At 39.5% G+C, this 19,584-nt stretch overlaps 1 protein-coding gene across 7 annotated transcripts in view; it reads right to left on the bottom strand.

Moving 5' to 3' along the window:
* Positions 1 to 19,584, bottom strand: part of COL19A1 (collagen type XIX alpha 1 chain) — a 358,502-nt gene that overhangs the window by 213,484 nt on the left and 125,434 nt on the right. For all 7 annotated transcript variants that reach the window (XR_009762166.1, XM_061623076.1, XM_061623078.1 and 4 more), the window contains one exon: positions 8,214 to 8,267. Coding sequence is in view for 6 of the 7 variants with exons in the window: in XM_061623076.1 (XP_061479060.1) it covers positions 8,214 to 8,267 (54 nt within the window). In the remaining variant the exon portion in view is untranslated. The remainder of the gene's footprint in view (positions 1 to 8,213; positions 8,268 to 19,584) is intronic.

Here is a 19,584-nt window from a genome sequence, read left to right as displayed (position 1 = left end):
CCAAAGACCTTTAGGGTGGCTGCACCAAAAATATAATAGCAGCTATGACCAATTTTTTATTTTAGAGGGGGGAAATTCCAAAATGTTGACAGCAAATTTATTTCTTAGGAAAACCCAATGCGTCTCAGCCTCTAATGCACTGCTTAACTTTTTAATGGCAACTACCATTAAATTGCCATTAAAAATTTAGGCATTTTTGCTATTAGAGATCTCAACATACATTTTTATCCCCTGACTAAGGCTCAGTACATTATAGGCTGAAACACACTGGGTTTTCCTAAGAATCAAATTTTCTCTCAGCATTATGGGATTTTAAAAATCTTTTTCTCTTTTTTTGTGATTCTTTGAATGCTGACCAGTTTTTGTTTCCAATTTTTATTTTAGGAATTTCTTATGGAAGAGACAAAAATGAAACCACAAATTGAAACCCTCAAAATGCTGTCAAAGCCACATGGTCATTTGGTGGTGCTTCATAAGATTATAGGAGATTCTACTACACTGTTGAATGATGTCATTTTTGCTAAGCAAAGCAATAAAAAAGAGAATACTCTCCAATCAAGATGTTTTAAAGTATTCTTAGTTCCAAAGTGTGACCTGTTTGTGTGTTTCTTAAAAATGGAAAGCTCAGCTTTAGTGCTAATTGTTTCCAGACACCTCCATTCTAACAATTCACTTGTACCTTTTTTTCTGTTTAAGTTTGAAGCTCTGCAACCATTTTCAGTGGTAGCACAAAAGTATCCATACCTTGCAACTGTTGGATATGTACATATACACATTTCCTTGCTCTTAGCAATCTCATCATGCAGGAAGCCCAGGCTTTAGCAAGTTAGATGCTGTGCAGATGGGCAAGGTTGGTATGGATGGAGGATCTGTATTTTTGGAGGGAACTCTGCACAGAGACATATCACCCCTTTTCACCCTTTCCAAAGGGTCCTTGTTGGAGGAGGGTGTATAAGCCAGCATTAGCATCAAGTTGTATATCATCAGTGAGTCTTTGCTGATTTATCTGCAACTATGGATTTTAAATAGTGACTATGCATTATTTAGTAATACACATGACTTGGTCCTGAGTTTCAAAACTGCATGAGAGTATGGCTGCGTACACAGGACATTTATTCTAGGATCAATGGAGGCTGAGTTCTTTTTTATACCTAGGCCACCGCACACAGTCTAGGCCTATTGCATATTTTTTTGCCTTTGAAAAGCATTTCCTGACAAACTGGTTTTATTCTTTATTATCTTTTCGGCGCCAGGTAAAGACCTACCTCTTTGCCCAGGCATTTTAATTTAATTTTATTTTAATTTGTCTTTGTCTTGATTTTGTTTCTATATTTTACAGTGTATTGTTATCATGTTTACTGTATTTTAATCTGTTTTTACCTTTTGTACACCACCCTGAGAGCTAGAAAGCTATAGGGCGGTTTAAAAATCTAATAAAATAATAAAAAAATAAAAAAATAATTCAAAAAATAAAAGCTCATTGCAGATTGATACTGTGTTACCCCACAGTGTGTCCAATTATAAATAGATGTTGGCGGTCTCAGCAGTGGGGGGATGTATCCACACCTGCCCAATGACATTGTGGGCAGAGCTTGGAAAAGTTACTTTTTTGAACTACAAGTCCCATCAGCCCAATCCAGTGGCAACGCTGGCTGGGACTGATGGGAGTTGTAGTTCAAAAAAGTAACTTTTCCAAGCTCTCATTATGGGTGGGCATATACCAAGGGAGAGTTTTCAAACGCATAATCTAATCAAGGGGAGAGATTCCAACACATATCAAGTATCTATACCCACCCATCTGGACAGCAGGATCTATGATCAATTGAAAGGAGCATGTTGAGGACGAACATGAATAATTCTGTAGTGAAAAAAATTGTGCTACAAACAGGTAAGTATAATTCTGTAGTGAAAAAAATTGTGCTACAAACAGGTAAGTATATAATTAGCCTATGTCTAAATTGTAGGATGTAGATATAAATAGGCAAAAAACCTTTCGGTTTAAGAACATACCTATAGCCAACACATATTTCTATCAAACTTTAAAAAGCAGGGAAATTGCGCAGCTATAGTGAATGCATCAGGGGAGCAGAAGACCTGACCTCCTCTCTGAGATATTGTACTGCCCTACAAATTTGTCAAAATGCAAACATCATTTGGGTTGGTCTTTCACAGTCCAATCCACTTGCTGTGTAGCTTGGAAGAATTTGGTAATATGTGCCTCTGAGCATAAGGTGAGTGGTGTTTAGTGTGTTTGTGTTTAGTGTGGGCCTGTTCAGAGAATGTGCATTGCCTGACAGAGTAAAGAGAAAAACAGATCTTCACAGGTCAGTACAGGGCCATTCCCTTCTGTTTTCCTGGGGAGGAGTTGAGAGTGTTATGTTGAAGCTGTTTTGCCACGGCTAGCACAAGATTCAGTCCCTTTTGAGTCACACAGTACAGTCTTTTAAGGTGTCAGTATTATGGATTTTTATGCTATTTTATGTTCACCGCCCAGAGAGCTATTGCTAGTCGGGCGGTATATAAATTTAATAAATAAATAATAATAATAATAATAAATAATATGTCAAAGTTTAAGGATATAATATAATGACAACATTTTAAATTTTTTATTATGTCTTTTAAATGTTTGTAAAATGAGTCATACGGAGTGTGGTCTCTAAAACATCATGTTTAAGACCACAGTGTTGTCTCCACTATATTGATTTGAGTCTGTTTTAATGTTTGTAGCTCCTGAAGAAGGACAAGTTCCGAAATGCATCGAGCTCACAATAAATTTCATCTAGCACCAGAGCTTGTCCCTCTTTCCTGCCCTTTGTTTGGTGCTGTTCCCTTTTGTTTTTGCCTGAGTTGATTAAAATCAGCTTTCCTGAAGTCCAGGGTGCACGTATGGCTACTCTCAGCTTTTGCTTCTGTTAAAATCAAGAATTCAAGTATGGTGTGGTCACTTTCCCCCAGAGTTCCTGTAACTGCCACTTCATCCACCAAATCATCTCTATTAGTTAGAATCAAGTCAAGGATAGCTGATCCTCTGGTTGCTTCCTCCACTTTTGGAAGGAGAAAGTTATCTCCAACAAGTCAGAAATTTCTTGGAGGGGCCGTGTTTGGCAGAATTTGTCTCCCAACAGATATTGGGATAATTGAAATCCCCCATTACTACTACATCATGCCTCCTCGAAACATTGGCAGTTTGCTTTTCAAAAGTTACATTCTCATCTTGTCCTTGATTGGGTGGTTGGTAATAGACTCCAAGCACCACATTCCTTTTAGTACTTGCCCCATTAATTTTAATCCAGATACTCTCGGTGGAGCTACCAAGCTCATCTTCCTGAATTTCTGTGCAAGGATATATATTTTTAACATATAGCGTGACTCCATCTCCCTTTTTATTCCTTCTGTTCTTTTTGAAGAAGTTATATCCTTCAATTGCTGTATTCCAGTCATGCGAGTCTGTGATGTTCCTGCTTATATTGTAAATATGGTAAGTGCTGGTTATATAGAAGACATATGGTAAGTGGAGTGAAAGAGGAGGGGGAGTACATGAGCAGTAGAATGCTGGATGATTGGCTGAGCGTTTGAATGGCTGGGAGTATAAATGGAAGAATGACAGTTGAATCAGTGTGGTGGATGTTGGAGGTTGAGAGAGGTGAAAGAGAGGTTTTGGTGGTGTTTGGAGGTTGTTGTTGTTGTTGTTGTTGAGAGTGAGTCAGAGTTCTGAGGCAATTAATGAGAAGTAAAGTACATGTCAGAACATATATGAAACCATAAGCTTGTCAACAAAGTAATTAAGTAATCTTGTTATTTTTAGTGTTCAATAAATATTTCTTGGTTTACAAAAAGCCTGATTCTTCAGCTGGGATACACAATCCAGGTGGGATGGCAGAGTAACCAAGGCTGAACAGTAATTGTATCAAATGGTGGCAGCGGCGGAGGAAAAGATATTGTATCCAGTGCCACAGAGAAACCCAGGGCTGTAAGCTTCAGTGCAAGAGGCTGCAGGGGGGGTTGGGAATTACCTATACCCATAGACACAAGGTATCGAGATAGCCTGGCAGAGACTAAGGCACAGTCTAAAGGTTATAAGAGATACAGAGTGTTGGGTAGTAAGGCCTAGCAGGGGGATCTTCTGAGAACTGTGCTAGAGCTGTAAAGGGTAAGAAGAAAACCTGATGTTCCTGTCTGCTGGTAGCCACAAGTAAGAGCTTCACAGGTGGTGCTGGGGAAGGACGTCACAGAGTCATCCCACCAAGTTTCAGTTATACCTATCAAGTCATAATTGCCCTCCTGTATTAAGAGTTTAAGTTCGTTCTGCTTGTTTCCCATGCTCTGTGCATTAGTATACAGACATCGAAGACCATGTGATTTATGGCTTGGCTTTCTTACTACATTTTTCTGAGGACTGTTACTGGGCCCTATTACAGCTGATCTCTCTGTTCCCGTTACTGTGCACAAACCTTCATCAGTCATTACCACCAAGTTTACATCTCTCTCCCCCTTAGGATTCAGATTAAAGCCCTCCTGATGAACTTCTCCATGCTGTGGCCAAACACATTCTTCCCAGTCCTTGTGAGATGCAACCCATCACTTGCCAGCAATCCATCTTCCAGGAAGCATAGCCCGTGGTCCCAGAATCCAAATCTCTCACATCGGCACCACCTTCGTAGCCATTCGTTCACACGGAGTATTTTTCTTTCCCTTTCTACTCCTCTTCTAAGTACTGGAAGGATGGATGAAAAAACTATCTGGGCCCCAAAGTCCTTGAGTTTCCTTCCCAGAGCTTCAAAGTCTGATGTGATTTCTTCATAGCTCCGTTTGGCAGTATCATTTGTTCCTACATGGATGAGGAGAAAGGGATACCTGTTGGTGGGCTTGATGAGTGATGGCAACGTTCTGTCACATCTCTAATTCATCCTCCTTGTAGACAGCATACCTGGCGAGTCCACAGATCTTCTCTGCATACTTGGGTTTTGATCCCACGCAGTAGGAAGTCTCCCATACTCTTCTCTTTTTGTTGTGGGGCAAGGTTTCATTGGCCCTGCTTGATTGAGCTTCAGCCTCTTGCTCGTTGTCGCACGGGGTCTCCTTAATTCTTCCACCACAGACCGTCGTCCAGTCTCATCCTTGAGTGGTTGAAAGCGGTTCCATAGTTCCACTGGTGAAGGGTGTCTTCTAGCTCTTCTGCTCCTGTCACTCTTTCCCACGGAGTTTCCTCCATTTCGTTGTTCCTCTCCAAAGCAGTCTCCTCTTCTGCTACCACATGCTGTTGCTCTTCCACCTCCACTTCTCTTTGCTGCTGTTGTTTCAGCTTTCTAAGGACTCTTCATCTTCTCTTATAGTCCTCACTGTGGCCACCCACCGTTCCAGGCCTCTCACTTTTTCTTCCAACAGTGCCATGAGCTTGCACTTGTTGGACGTGTACGCCATGCTGTTCTCAGGCAAGAAAACAAACATGGCACACACCTTGCAGGTCACAACCACTGGAGTATCCTTCCCATTCATACTCTCTTCTACCTTTTGTTTCTTTCTGACTGCTTGTTTTGGAGAGGCCTGTGCTTTGTCCTGTCCTACTTCAGGGTAAACTTGAAAGTCCCACTGGTATGTGGGACTAGCTATACAAGGAGAATTAGTAATTTGTTTGGGGTTTTTTTTTAGGGACCTCCCCGTTGACCTTCCCTGTTGAACTTTTTTTCAAACATCCTGTTTGCTCTCCCTGTTCACCTGCTCTGTTCACTCGCTCTCTGAAAGTTGGCTTGCTTATATGTCCTTACCTGTAGACCAACTGAGACAGCTCCCTCTGCTCTGCTCTGCTCTGCTCGGAGTCAGGAAGCAGAATGCTCTCTTGCTGTTTTAAATTTTATTACTATGGTTTTGGGTTTTTTTTTTCCGAGTCACTTTGGCATTCAGAAAAGTGGGATGCAAATAAACTGAAATAAATATACATAAATAAATACTAAAAAGGCTACACACATTAAAATGAAGAGGAAATATCAGATTCTTTTTCCTCTCAACAAAAACGTCTGAAAACAGTGAACGAGATAGGTCTAAAGATCTGGTATGTGTTAATACATTAGTTTACAGCCGTATCAGACTAGAAACAAACTCATACAGTAGATAATTTTCCACTTCTATTTTTTTGACTAATCTTTCTAGTCAATGAACTCCATTATACAAGCAATTTATGCCTTGAATATTTTATTTTATTCCCTCCTCCCCACCCTTTAAAGCAATTGGCTATGTCCTCTTACTGTGCCAATTCAAGATTTTATTGTATGTCTTCAATTTTAATATGATGACAATTTGTCACTTATGAAATGTTCAGGCAAGCTAGAAAATCATTACATTGAAGACTTTGTTGAGCCATTAATAAGCAGTTGCTTTGGAATAATGGAAGACAGTACTAGGCAAATGTCACAAGTAAGGACCAAAATAAGCAACAAAATCCCAGGGAAACAAATGCAAACTGCCCAATACAGTTACAGTGATTCTTACTGGAGATATGACTACTTCAGATAATTGTTTTGAAGTATAGTGTGAATCTATATACTTTAAATCTATATACTTTATATGTGAGTCTATATACTTTATATACTACATACTGTGTGAAACTGCACAGAAATATGGAATAGTATTTGATGCTAGTCCTATTCAGAGTAGACCCACTGAAATTAATGGACATGGCAAGCATCTAAAAGTGCTCACAGGTGTGCCTCGTCACACCTTTCCACTTCCATTGGTTGGGGGCAGAGATTGGCAGCACTCTCTTCACTCTCCTCACAATCTCGCTGAACTCAAAGGGACTTCTGAATAGACCAGCATAGGCTAATGAAATGTACACATAATTTAGTCAAAGAGTACTTTCTAGTACTTTCTAATAATAAAAGCCATGTTATCTGAATAATGAAATCAGCTCTAGTAATATCTAGTAACATTTGCTCCCATTGCAAAAGAGGCTACTTTATATGTAACCATCAGATCTTTACTGATACGTAAGGACTCAAATGTTTTGGTTACCTAGTCAATCTAAATTTTATTACTGATTTAGCTCAGCTGTATCAACTAAGCTTCAGAATAAGTAGGACAAGATAACAAATAGTGTATTAAATGCTGAATATTAAAATACTGCCATAACGCAAAATGTCTCACAGTCTCACTAGGCAGTACCTTGAGCAGAAAGAGCGCTCTGTGGAGGAGCCCAAAAGAATAGTACTTGTAAAGTTAAATATATGCAGAAGGGACAACACTTTTAATTCCAGCACCAGCCTCCAGAATCATGCAGTTCCCAAATGCACCACTTAAAAGTATGCAGTAACTAGTAATGGACTGAGAAATACAAAGTGTATTTGATTCATCTATAAATATTTTTCAATTTACTCCATTTGTGGAGTACTTTGTTCTTTCTAAACCTTGATAACTGATGAGATAAATGAAATGGTACATTTTATTTCTTGTTGGTAAAAAGAACAATCTAATTCAATGCTATAATAATAAAACTGAAATAAAGACCCCTGAAATAATATTGAAAAAAATCCCTTTCAGATTCCTCAGACGTTATGCACCACCGTTTTCATCACAATAGAATGCTTGATTCCATAAGCCACCGATAAAACCACTGAGCTATTTTGTTGAGCCATACAAGCAAATTAATAACTGTGGTGTTCAAAACTCATTAATATCCTTTCTGATTGATAAAAGCCATTAAGATATCTCATTCAACTGTTGGTCTGTTTGGATAACACTGTTCCTCACCTCCACTTTACGCACACGAGATTGAGAACAGTTTAGGACTCAATTATTCCTATACACACACACACACACACACCTTCCACATGTAGAATGTAATGTGTACATGGAGGTCACTTGACACAGAATCTGCTTTTTCTAGCTGTGAGAGGCTGGGTACAAGCTATGAGCCCAAGACCACTCCTAATCTCAACACACATATGAAGGAGGCTGTTACTTTCCCATACCTTTCCAAGCTTAAATAGATAGACTTTAAACAAAAGCTGACTTTTAAAAAAAGGTTTCTATTTTTAACAGCAACAAACATCAGCACTGGTTGGCATATTAAACTATTTTGGTCCTCAGGCTGTCCATAATATGACTCTCTTTTTTTGCCAAACGTCCTCCCTTGTTTTTATTATTATTTATTTACAGTTTAAGAACACCAATTGAATTATATTGATTTTAGTTCATGAGGTCCCAGGCAGGAATCTCACCTTCTCTCCAGGAAAACCAGGGATGCCATTTTCTCCTTTAGTTCCTTCTTCACCCTGTAAAATAAATTGTACACAGATTTGTCCTACTGTCAAAGTTGAACAAACCATTTGGCCTCCAAATGTTGAATTCTGCTTTAACTTTTATTCTGTTATTTCGGCTAAACATGAATAGCAAAAGAATAACACAAGCAGAGACAGACAGACAGGGACTTCCTGCTAAGATGGAGTGGAATTGGACATGCCTTTGATGAGCTCCATAACCTTGCCTCATTTCAAGCAGTATTTCACAGTGCCTAAGAGTAAAATAACTTTTTAAAAATCCTTTGGAACCCCATTGAAGGCAGATGGGTGGCATTTACACCTTAATCTCCCTCAATAACTATGCTAATGGGGCATAATCCTAAAGGTCTAGAGCCACCTCACCACCAGGGCAAACAGCAACACGACCCCCCACCCCCAGAAGAGACAGAGGAGGATTTGCTTCTATTGTTAACTACAATTGCAGCAGATCTAAAAAAAAATATTAAAAATCAGTGGACATGCCACAGATCTCATTGGATTAGATAAACAACTGTTGGGGAGTAGTTGAGACAAGGCTGGCACAGGAGGAATAAAAGAGGTCATTCCAACACAAGTGCTATAAGAGGCCCTCTTTGTGAAAAGCTCTCAGACCTGGAGGAGTACTCTCATCAAAACAATTTAAGAATTATTGGGATATTGGAGAGGAGAGAAAATGGGAAGCCCACAAATATCAGTGACTCTCTTTTGCATGCTATTTTGGATTTAACCCCTGATTATGAATTAGATCTCAAAAGGGCACACGGATCTATCCCACTACCACTGGAAGGTGGCCACTCTACTTAGTTTTAAAATTCCCACAGTTCTCTACCAACAAAGACATTCTCAGATGTGCAAAAGACAAGAGAGAATGCTTCAGTGAGTAGAAGATAATAATGCAGGCATTATGATATTCCCTGATTGATAGTCAATGGGCCTTTTCAGGAACACATCAGATAGCATGAGACCGAAACGCAGAATTTTATATTCAATACTCAGTCCTTTTTTTTGTCTTTGACATGCAGGCCACATGAGGACCTTCCGTAATACAGTATCAGCCAAATACTTCCTGACAGTAGATGCACCATACAACACTGAGCTGAAGAGTGATCTGAAATATACCATGCTAATTTCCTTCAAACATATGGCTGGATGTTGTCTTGGGACAGAAGCTGAATAGACAGACTCTCCTGTCATACCCTTTTCTCTCTTTTTTGTTGGAAACCCCTTCCTGCTTTCTCCACTCCCCTTGCCCCCATATCTTCATTCCTTTTTCAGTCCTCCCATTAGCTTTTAACATGAGAATTAGGGTTGGATGGCTGTTGGCTGCATGGCAAACATTTGCTTCATAATACCTCTTTCATTTTTATCAGGCCACCAACCCCCTTGCTTTCTTTTATTTATCCGCATAGCAAGCTTAGAGTTTACTAAGTATGGCCTATGAGACATGTTATTTTGTAAAACTCTTCTGTCACTTTCGCCACACACACACCATACCAACCCCCAACTCACTTTCTTCTAGTTTGTTATAGATTCAATGTAAAATAGATGTTAATTGAATAGAGCTGTGATTATCACACACAGGGTCTTTGTAGAAGTGTATAACATTAAACTAAAATAATGGAAAGGCCCCAGTGTGATGATGTTGTTGAATAGATACCTAAGTGCACATTTTGATTTTGGTCCCCCACAGGCACTTGCCCTCCCTCTTTTTGATAGCTGTGCAGGGCAGCTTGGGGCCTGGTTTGTAACTAGGCACTGTCTTCTCTCTAAGTAATATTGGGTGGAATAGTGACCTTCCCTAGAGGTGCATGTGGTTCAAGGCAGTAGGCAGATGGTTTATTTTTACGTACACCACTTAGAAATGCTGATGATTAAATGGTATATAAATGCTTTTAAATAAATAAATAAATAAAGCTGCACTGCCTTCGTTTGAATTATTTAATCTTGTGTTAGCTCAAGGATTAGTGCAACAAGATCCCCCCTCCCCTGGACATCTCCAGACTTAGAGGCCATGCAGGGGGAGGAGAGGGGGAGAATGTTCTGTTGTACACGGAGAAATCCTTGCTCTGACGGAATATTCAGCTTAAGGCTACATTGACTACAACCCTCCGTTATTATTTTTCTTGCCTTTCATATTTTTCTGAGATCTATATCATAGTCATTCTCCTTCCCTAATAAGTGTTTTTAGATCTGATCTGGATAACATTTTATTGACTGTGTTACTCCCTGAAGTCTAACAGAATTGTATTTTTTTCTGGTATGTGCAGGTCCTGCAGGATATTAGCCAATTTTCTGTTCACATTGCCTCTACCTCTGGAAATGTTTATTTAAGAGTCAACCTTGTTAGGCCCAAAGATGAATGGCAAGTGCTTAAACAGTTGGAGCTTCTCTTTCTGTTGCATTCTTCCATTACACTCATTTTCTGAGAACACTGGTATGACTACTTCTCCAGTTTCCATGAACTTCCTGGGCAAACTGAAAGAAGTGCTAACTAAAGCTTTACAAGCTGACAGCAGAAATTGCCCTCATTCAAGAGAGCTACATTCCTGAGACACAGAAATAATTATGCAAGGACTGGGTAAGTGAGGTTTAGGCCTGCGGCCCCTGAAAAAGAATGCAAAAAAGTAAAAGGTGTAGTTATCCTACTTCACAAATCTACTTTGCAACTAGATAAATGAATGAAGGACCTCAAGGATTACTGTATTATTTTGTTAGCGAGGAAGGGAGATCTAATAGCAGCAATCATAAATATTTATGACCCCAATGTGACCTCCCCATAATATTTTCATGTCTGTTTCGACATGTGGATGCTAACTTATGACCATCTATTCATAGGGGGCAATTTCAATGTTATCCTAGATCCAGGTTTGGACTGCGGCACCCCCCCTCCTAAAGCAACATCACAGACTAGGCAATCATTGTTTGTCTATAAGACAAAACTATAAGTCACAGATATTTGGCATCTTAAACACCCCAGTGAGTGAGACTATACGTTTCTCTCTGCTTTAATCAAAACTGTTTCAGGCTACATTATTTTCTGATATCCAAGTCTTTTATCTCTATGATGGTTGCTCAAAAAAATTGACACAATAGCCATTTCAGACAACACATCAGTTTTACTGAACATCACATTTGAATGATTAGGCCTTCAATATACAAATACATATAGAATGGATTGACTTTTTTTCAAGTTAATCAAGGTCCAGTTCTTTTCAAGGATGCTAAGGCACATATGGGCTATTTCTATGTCTCATATAAATAGAAACAATGTACTCAAGAATGCCAAACCCTGGGTAGGAGGGGGAGGTGAAAGAACTCTTTAATGCTCCTTGCAGCTCATCCCAGTCCTGAGCTATTCAAACAACTGTCCAATGCAAAATATCAGCTAAATAAGCTTTATACAGCAGCAGTAGAATTTGCATTAGCCTGCCAGAAGCAGAGGTACCAGAAACCTAGTGAATTGTTGGCTTATCACCTTTGACATATAAGATCTATAAATTTAATCCCTGCAGTTAGAAGACAGACAAGACACTGAACAGACTGGAAATGCAGTTCTTCAAACTGTAAAGAGCAAATTTAAGGCTTGATGTTGAAAATGGAGACCGACTTTTCTTCAAAATGATAATAAAAAATGAAATTCACATTCTCATTTAATACATGACCTCATGCTCCTTTGGCATTTGATGTACATAAATATCAATATGAAGTGTAATTGATTAGAGCACACTAGAGGGGGAAAAATCCACTTGTACATTTTAATTTACAAAATCCAGCTGTTCCAAATGCTAACTTTCATTCACTACAGGGCACTGCTCCATGCTGAATATTAAATGCCATAATTGTTCCAATTTTAAGAATTTAGTGCTGCTATCACAAAATGTTACTATTGAAATAGTATGTAAAACCCACCATCCTTGTCCTATTGCCATTTGTGCAAGCATTAAACTAAACTATGTTAAACTATATCAGCTTCTCATATACTACTTTTGAAACTGGAGATGAGGCTCATATTTTAATATTTTCTTCAGCGAGAAAGCCTTCTGATCACAATATTGTAAAACAATATTTTAAAAGCCACCTCACAACTGTAAATTATACATGTGTAGCACTTTTGAAGAACATATTCTCTTCTGTATGTTAGTAACCCAAGTCCCATACACTTCCGGAATTATATAGCCTGAGGAATTGTCCACTAATAAACTAATAATATTATATGCTTTGGTTAATGAAACATTAAAGATCTTAAATTAAAGGAAATCAGGAAAGCAATATTCTTGTACACAATAATGACAAGTCATGTATGTTTGCTGTCTAATGCATAAATAAATGAAAATATTTTGCTAGTATTATTTTGATAGTATTATCCGACACTAATCGGATTCTGCAGACACATGATACATGTTTCTATCTCTCTCCTCTATTGCTTGACATTGCTTAGAAGATCATGTGCTGTGTTATTCTAATATATGAGCTTATCTGTTTGGTTAAAGTGGTATTTCAAGAGATTGAATTAGATCTGAGTGTTCAAAAGAAAAAAGGATTTCAAACCTAAGTTACATGTCGGTTTGATTCCCTGCTTCAGAAATTATAACATATATGGTGGTCACAACTGCAGTGAAATTATGTGCATGAGGGTTACCTCACCAGCACAATGAGTCAGATATTTCATTCGAAATGTGGTCTCTGAAGTATAAATGACTTGCATTTCTGAAATGTCTACTTTTTTGAATCACATCATAATTACTTTTGGGCTGCATCCAGCCATAAAATTGCATGAATCATTAGAACACTATTTAGCTAAGCTCTCTCACTGAATACAGTTTATACCTGCCACACCCCAGTACAGAAAAAGTTATATTCCTGCTGTTAGCAAAGTCACTTCAATAACACAGATGGAGTCCAAAAAGAAAAGTCTTGATAATATTTGACTGAGCAAACTGAACAAAAGCAGTGTATGATTTGAGGAGAAAGGAACAGAGACACTTTGTCTTTCAGTTCTGGCCTTCTATACAGCAGAGAGACATACAACTGAACATAAAGAGGAAAACTACCTCAGAACTACGCAGTCAATTAGAGTATGTGCTACCTCACAGAAGATTTATGCCACTTTGCCTAGTTGCTAAGCAACACCACCCATTTCCCCTCTTGGCTAGTTGACTAGAATTAACCCTTAAGTTATAAACTGAATGATCCCTGCTGTTGCACTTCCAACACCTGTAGCTATGCCTATGTAAGCATCAGCGGTAAAGAACCTTCAAATATAAGACACAGTAGGTTCAATATAGAGTTTCTGTGTAGAACTCTACATAAAGGATGTTCCTGCTTGGTGAGGTGTGTGTGCTGATTCCTCCTTCCCCTGTGGTCCCTGAAAAGATACTCTAGGTTGGGGAGATGGTTTGGGAAGCTGCACTGAGGAGAAATCAGCAAAAATCACCTGCCCACTTTCCGCCAGTGGATGCCTCAGCTCTATCCATGAATGGAAGGAGCACTTCTGTTTGTGTGGAAGGGACAGTCTAGATTCATGTCAGTATGCCAGATTCTATTAAGATTCTATTAATGTGAGTAAAGTTAAGTAAAATGACTAAGATGAGATAAATAACTAGTTGTAAAAGGGAAGATGGGTTTGCTACAAACCTCATGGGATAAGCAACTGCCCATAAAGCATTTCAATCCATGCTACTCTGAACAACAGAAGTAACATATAAGTGGGTGGAAAGCAATGAGCAGAGCAACAAAGTTCATATTTTCTAAAAATAAGGCTTTTCAGCAACTCACTACTACTTTATGTACACTAAATTGCTTCCGCAAGCTATATCCTGAAGTTTTTATACCTGTCTTCCTCAAATCACAGCATTCATTTGCAGAAACTCAAAGGGCTGCACCTGTAAAAACCAGCTGGCAACACTTATTTATTGGAATGTGAGCAGGGGGATGAGCAAATCAAGCAAAATGAGCTACACATGCTTGCACTCATTCCAGAAATTCAAACCCAGTGAATTGAAGTAATGATGTTTAGTATTTCCCATTGAAATGGTTTTGAATGCAGGCATGTTAAGTTCATTCAATCACCATCAGCAGGATGAAATCCTGACTACTTATATTAGCAAGTGCCACCAGGATGTTCACGCAGGGTGGTTCATGACAGATGCTCTTGGAGGTCGCTGATTCATAGGGTCGCCATAAGTCGTAATCGACTTGAAGGCACATAACAACAACAACACCAGGATGTAGAAGAGGAAGAAGACAAGACTGAGCAGAAATGACTCATGTCAGTTTCTGTGACTTCCCATGGAGTGAGCATTACATCATCTTTCACTTTCTGTGCTGCTTCCAGCTATTTTAAGAGAGCTCCAAACCGTTTTGTTGTCTCCAGCAGTGTATTTTTATATACTGCATATTCTGAATACATGTAGTCCTATGTTTATTAATTTTTTTTAAAAAAAAAGAAGACTGAAGTGTGTCGAACACTAACTATGCAAGATATACACAGCTGCTTCATAACAACAGTAAACAAGCTTTGCCCCTTAAGCTTTTAAGATAACTATATACCACAACAAATTAGATTATGGAGTTATATTTACATCATGTGATTGTCACCTTAATAGGCAGAGGCCAGGCTCAAGCCTAACAAGCTATTCAGTGCACTGGCAGTTGCTCTAATTTCAGGAGCAGCCAACATTTGGCCCATTATTTATTTGTTTGTTTATTTATTTATATCCCGCCCTTCCTCCCGGCAGCAGCCCAGGGCGACAAACAAAAGCACTAAAAGCTTTAAAACATCACAAAAACAAACTTTAAAACACATTGAAACAAAACATCTTTAAAAACGTTTCTTAAAAAAGCTTTCAAAACATCACCTAAGATTAAAAACATTTTTAAAAAGGTTTAAGAACATATTAAAAAGCAATTCCAACACAGATGCAGACTGGCCCATGAGATAGTTTGTGTGCTGCACAGGTTCGTACTATCCTGAGCATTTTCTTTAACCCACATATCCACCTTTTTTGATTATCTTTTCTTTACGTTTTCTATAACCATGTAAGACTAGTCATACCACTCCAACACAGGGCCTAACTCTTGTAGCTGACAATGGAGTGTTGGAGCTCAGGGAGGAGAGCTTGCAGCAGGAGTCATTTTGTGAGTGTACTTAACATAATAAAGACTATAGGCCTACAACTCCATGAAAGTCATCATTTGACAGCCACCCACACTGCATGACAATGACTTCACTAGAATCCTAGCACTGGAGCAGGAGTGCACTGACAGCAGAGCACCAAATAAGAGGTAATTTGCTCTGGGCCCTTTTCATAGACATTGCTGGGGTAAAGCCTTGGAGCAGCAGAAACTGTTACACTGCCATGTTTTGAAATCCTGCATAATCCATACAACTTGGTAACACTGCAAAGCTGCAGGGCTATCCTGGGAGGCGGCAACTGGGAACATTTGCCTGAGGTCCCCACAAAGCAAGAGGCCTCCTGTCTCAGTTTCTTTGTGCGCCATTGGCCCCTGCCCTGAGACATTGCTCATCAAAATTCTTGGCATTTTGTTTAAAGTTTTTATAAAAAGAGGAAATGGTATATTAGTAAGATGACACTGAATCTCAACACGAAATTGTGACATATTGGGACCTGCCGGCCATGATGAAGTAAATATTTTTCATCATTGTATATGAAATAGAATAGATGCTAATTTGAGGCTTAGGCTGGCTGTAAAATACATCCTTGGGATTCTGGAAGGGAGGGACCTTATTAGCTGGGCCTGCAGCCCAACTGTGAGGGAGGCTAAACCAATCAAGGTAAGGCAAAATCTTTATGTCTGGGGAGCAACAGAGATAAGATTGGTCAGGCAGGCTTATGATTGGCCCAGCCCAAGTAGGTCCAGTTACTGAGTTTGTTGTAAGGAGAGAAGGAACGGGGAAGGCTTTAAGGAGGAATTCTGTGGCAGAGTAGGTGGACTTCTCTTGTCACAGAAAGAACTCCAGACCTGCCGGGGAAAGAGTTCAAGGAGTGAGTGAGTGAGTGAGTAAATGCCACCTAAGATTTCCAGGCAAGGTGCTAATGGATAGATATTAATTTTCTGTGGCGATTACCACAGGGAAATGAATGGTGTGAGGCCAGGACTTAAGTGTCATGGGCCCAACAAAGAACTTTTGGCAAAGTGAGTAGGAAGAGGAGGAGGACTGGGGTTTGGGGGAAAGCCCTAGTAGTTTGTAGGAGGAAGGTGGCTGAAACTGGGGAAGTCTTCAGTAGTCTGGTCAGTGACAGCCCCACCCCCATGCTGCTGACAGCTATTGAAGAGACAGGGCTGTCTAACAAGTCTCCTCCCAACCCACCTCCAGAGTCCATCAGCCCACCTGAGCTATCCCTGGCTCTGCTCCTGAGGGGGAAGAAGAGACAGCAAGACTGGAGGAGGGGGCACCTAGCCAATGCGTCTCATCCCCCCATCACCAAGGATGCACTAGCAGATGCACAGGCATGAGCAGACTGAGTTCACTCCCCTGCCAGTGTGACAGAGCACCCACTTGCTTGCCCAGTCCCAGTCTGAAAGACAGTTCCTGTGCAAGTAGTGAGCCCATGCTGACCCTATTTAAGTGGTTTCAAGGGGCATGCCAGATTACTGCAGCAATATGTTTACTTGAGTAGTCATGCCTAGTAGGCTCCTGTATTGTCACACAGATCTGTGTTACCTATAAGCTGATCTATGAAACACTTTGGTGCTAAGTTTCTGCCAGAAGAGGTTTGGAATTTGGAGGAGGTACTCAGAGGAAGCACAACCCAATCCCTATTCCCTTATCCTCATGAAAGAAAAAATGAGGTGTATCTATCATTCTGGGCACAGAGCAGCTGCCGGTGAGAATTTTCATATGTAGCCCATGCATGCAATAATTCTCACATGTGCCCCCCAGCTTTGTACACACATGTACAGGTCCTTGTAGGGGGGTGCAGCAAGGGCCCCAACATCACACATACTCCAGGCTCCATAAACCCTCTAGGTGCCCTGCAAAGCTGACCGTGGTGTGCGGGAAGAAGCAAAGTCACTCCTTGCCCATGACACTACCCTAGGGCAGGCTCTGGTCACAGGGGTCAGAGGGAGAGAAAGAATGGAGTGCCAGAGACAAAGGGAGAAAAGGCACAAACATGTACACATATATACAAGTTTGATCTAGTTTGTGTGTGCACACCTGGGTGGTGCCCACAGCACTCTCAAAATTCTCAATGTGTCTAATCTGGCCCTAAAAGGCATTTAAAAGATAAAAAGCATGGGGGAAGCAATTTCAGCTGTTAATATCTATTTGAAAAATGCAGATATGATTCCTTAATATAATTTCTTTCTAACTTTCCTTCTCCAAAAGTGAAATAGATTATTGACTTTTGCATACTTTATTCTCTGGGGAGCAAAGGAGGGCAAATATAGGGTCTTATGTCCTTTCCTTTTCTCCCCAGCAATCCTAGAGATAAACAGTCTTCTCCTCTCTGGGGAATTTCAATGGACCTCAATCATAGTTTTAGTATGTAGCATGAATCACCAGACATAGTCATTATTTTTTATATATCAAAGGTCCTTTTAGGCAGTGTAATCCCTAGTGCACCTTTAGACACAATTAAAAAAAACCCTTAAATCCCAGGAGAGAAGGCTGTAATTTCAAACCTCTATATTCCAAAGAATTCTCACTGGCTCCTAACAAAGTGATTGCATTAAATGTGGAGGATGTCAATGCTGTGTACAATCTAGTTTGCAAATCAGGCTCTATACTTTCTATAAACTACACACAACACACAAAAAAAAATTTCTTAGAGCCCTCCTAACAAAATACGACACTCCTTCTACGCCATCTTCAGCTACCAAAAGCTTCCAATATTATACAGACTTCATATAGCATGTCATAGTCTGCTTTCATACATGGGGCTAATAGCGCTAGTTTAATGGATTAAAAGGGTAGCGCTTCTCTTCCTGATTTCTAAAATCCCTTTCACAATGCAGCACCTCTTGCGATAAGGAGCAGTACTTTTTCAGCCGATATAGCGGCATTTCGCGCAACTGTCTTTCACACAGCTTGTTTTCGTCCCTCACCCATGCACACTGTTCTCCACTGTATAGGAGGTCTAAGATCTTGTCCCGTCGCCATACAAGCCCTCTCCTTTTAGGATTTGACTTTTTAAATTGTTTTAGTTGTATCAAGACAGGTGTGTGTGGGAAATGCTGCTGCTATCTGAGCTGATGCCGGAATACCAGTACAACGTTCATCAGGGGAAAAAAAACAACAACCCTGTGTGACTAAAGGGTGGGAATGCACTGCATGCTGGGATGCCTGTTCCATCAGCAGCAGCAGCTAGCAAAAAACTCCCATGATATTCCGGGTTTCCAGCCTTCCTAACAGATTATTTCTGGTATCATTTATTGCGGAAATTAGCACTACACTTGCACTACATTCCACCAGAATTCCGGAGCTACCCCATATGTCATGTCAAAGTTCAAATATAATGCACAAATTACCAGGTAAGAAATCATCAGAAAAACAGAATAAAGTGCAGTGTGAAAGCACCCTTACTCTGATTTTAGACATCAGGACATAACTGCCCATGTTTCTCTCATATCATGGGCTTACTCAACTCTTACTTTCAATTCAATTTGCATTTAAAGCCAAATTTATCAAATTTGCACTTTCCAAAACAATACAAGAACTGAAACACAGCCATCCTTTGAAATTCGGACTTACCTGAATTTTGCAGTGTAGTTCTCCAATCAAACAGTATTTACAAAAATGCATATATTGGGGATAATGTGCATAAAAATGAACATATTAGTGAAAATATAAATGAATATATTAGTGAAAATATCATGCAAAATTCATTATATTAGGAGAAAGTGATTGGAAAAATGTGTACAGTCAAAACTGCATACAAAATCTGTTTAGTAGGTGAAATTCACAAAAATGCTGAAGAATTTTCATGACGATTTAAAAAAAAAACCAAATTGCTGTAGAAATGTAGAGAACTGAATTTAAGAGTGGAAAAAAAGAGAAATTGAGAGAACTGAAATTGACAGATCTTTTCATCCCTGCTATCCACTCCAACTAGAGTTGCAATGCTTATTTCTTGTAGCTTTAAAGGGGTATGTGTATATGTGTATCAGTCTTCCCAGAGCTTGGAAGTAACTAGTTACAAGTAACTAATTACTTGTAATTCTTTATTCTTTTGAGTAACAAGTGGGTAATTCCTTTACATTTTGATTGTAATAGAACTAGGAGTAATTTTACTACTTTTGTGGAGTAATTGTAACATTTCCAGAATTACTTTTAGGCATTACTTTG

This window comes from Rhineura floridana, chromosome 4, assembly GCF_030035675.1.
Source record: "Rhineura floridana isolate rRhiFlo1 chromosome 4, rRhiFlo1.hap2, whole genome shotgun sequence".
In the NCBI taxonomy this organism is placed as follows: domain Eukaryota; kingdom Metazoa; phylum Chordata; class Lepidosauria; order Squamata; family Rhineuridae; genus Rhineura; species Rhineura floridana.
The sequence above is the reverse complement of the archived record's forward strand: the minus strand, read 5'-3'. Positions and strand labels throughout refer to the sequence as shown.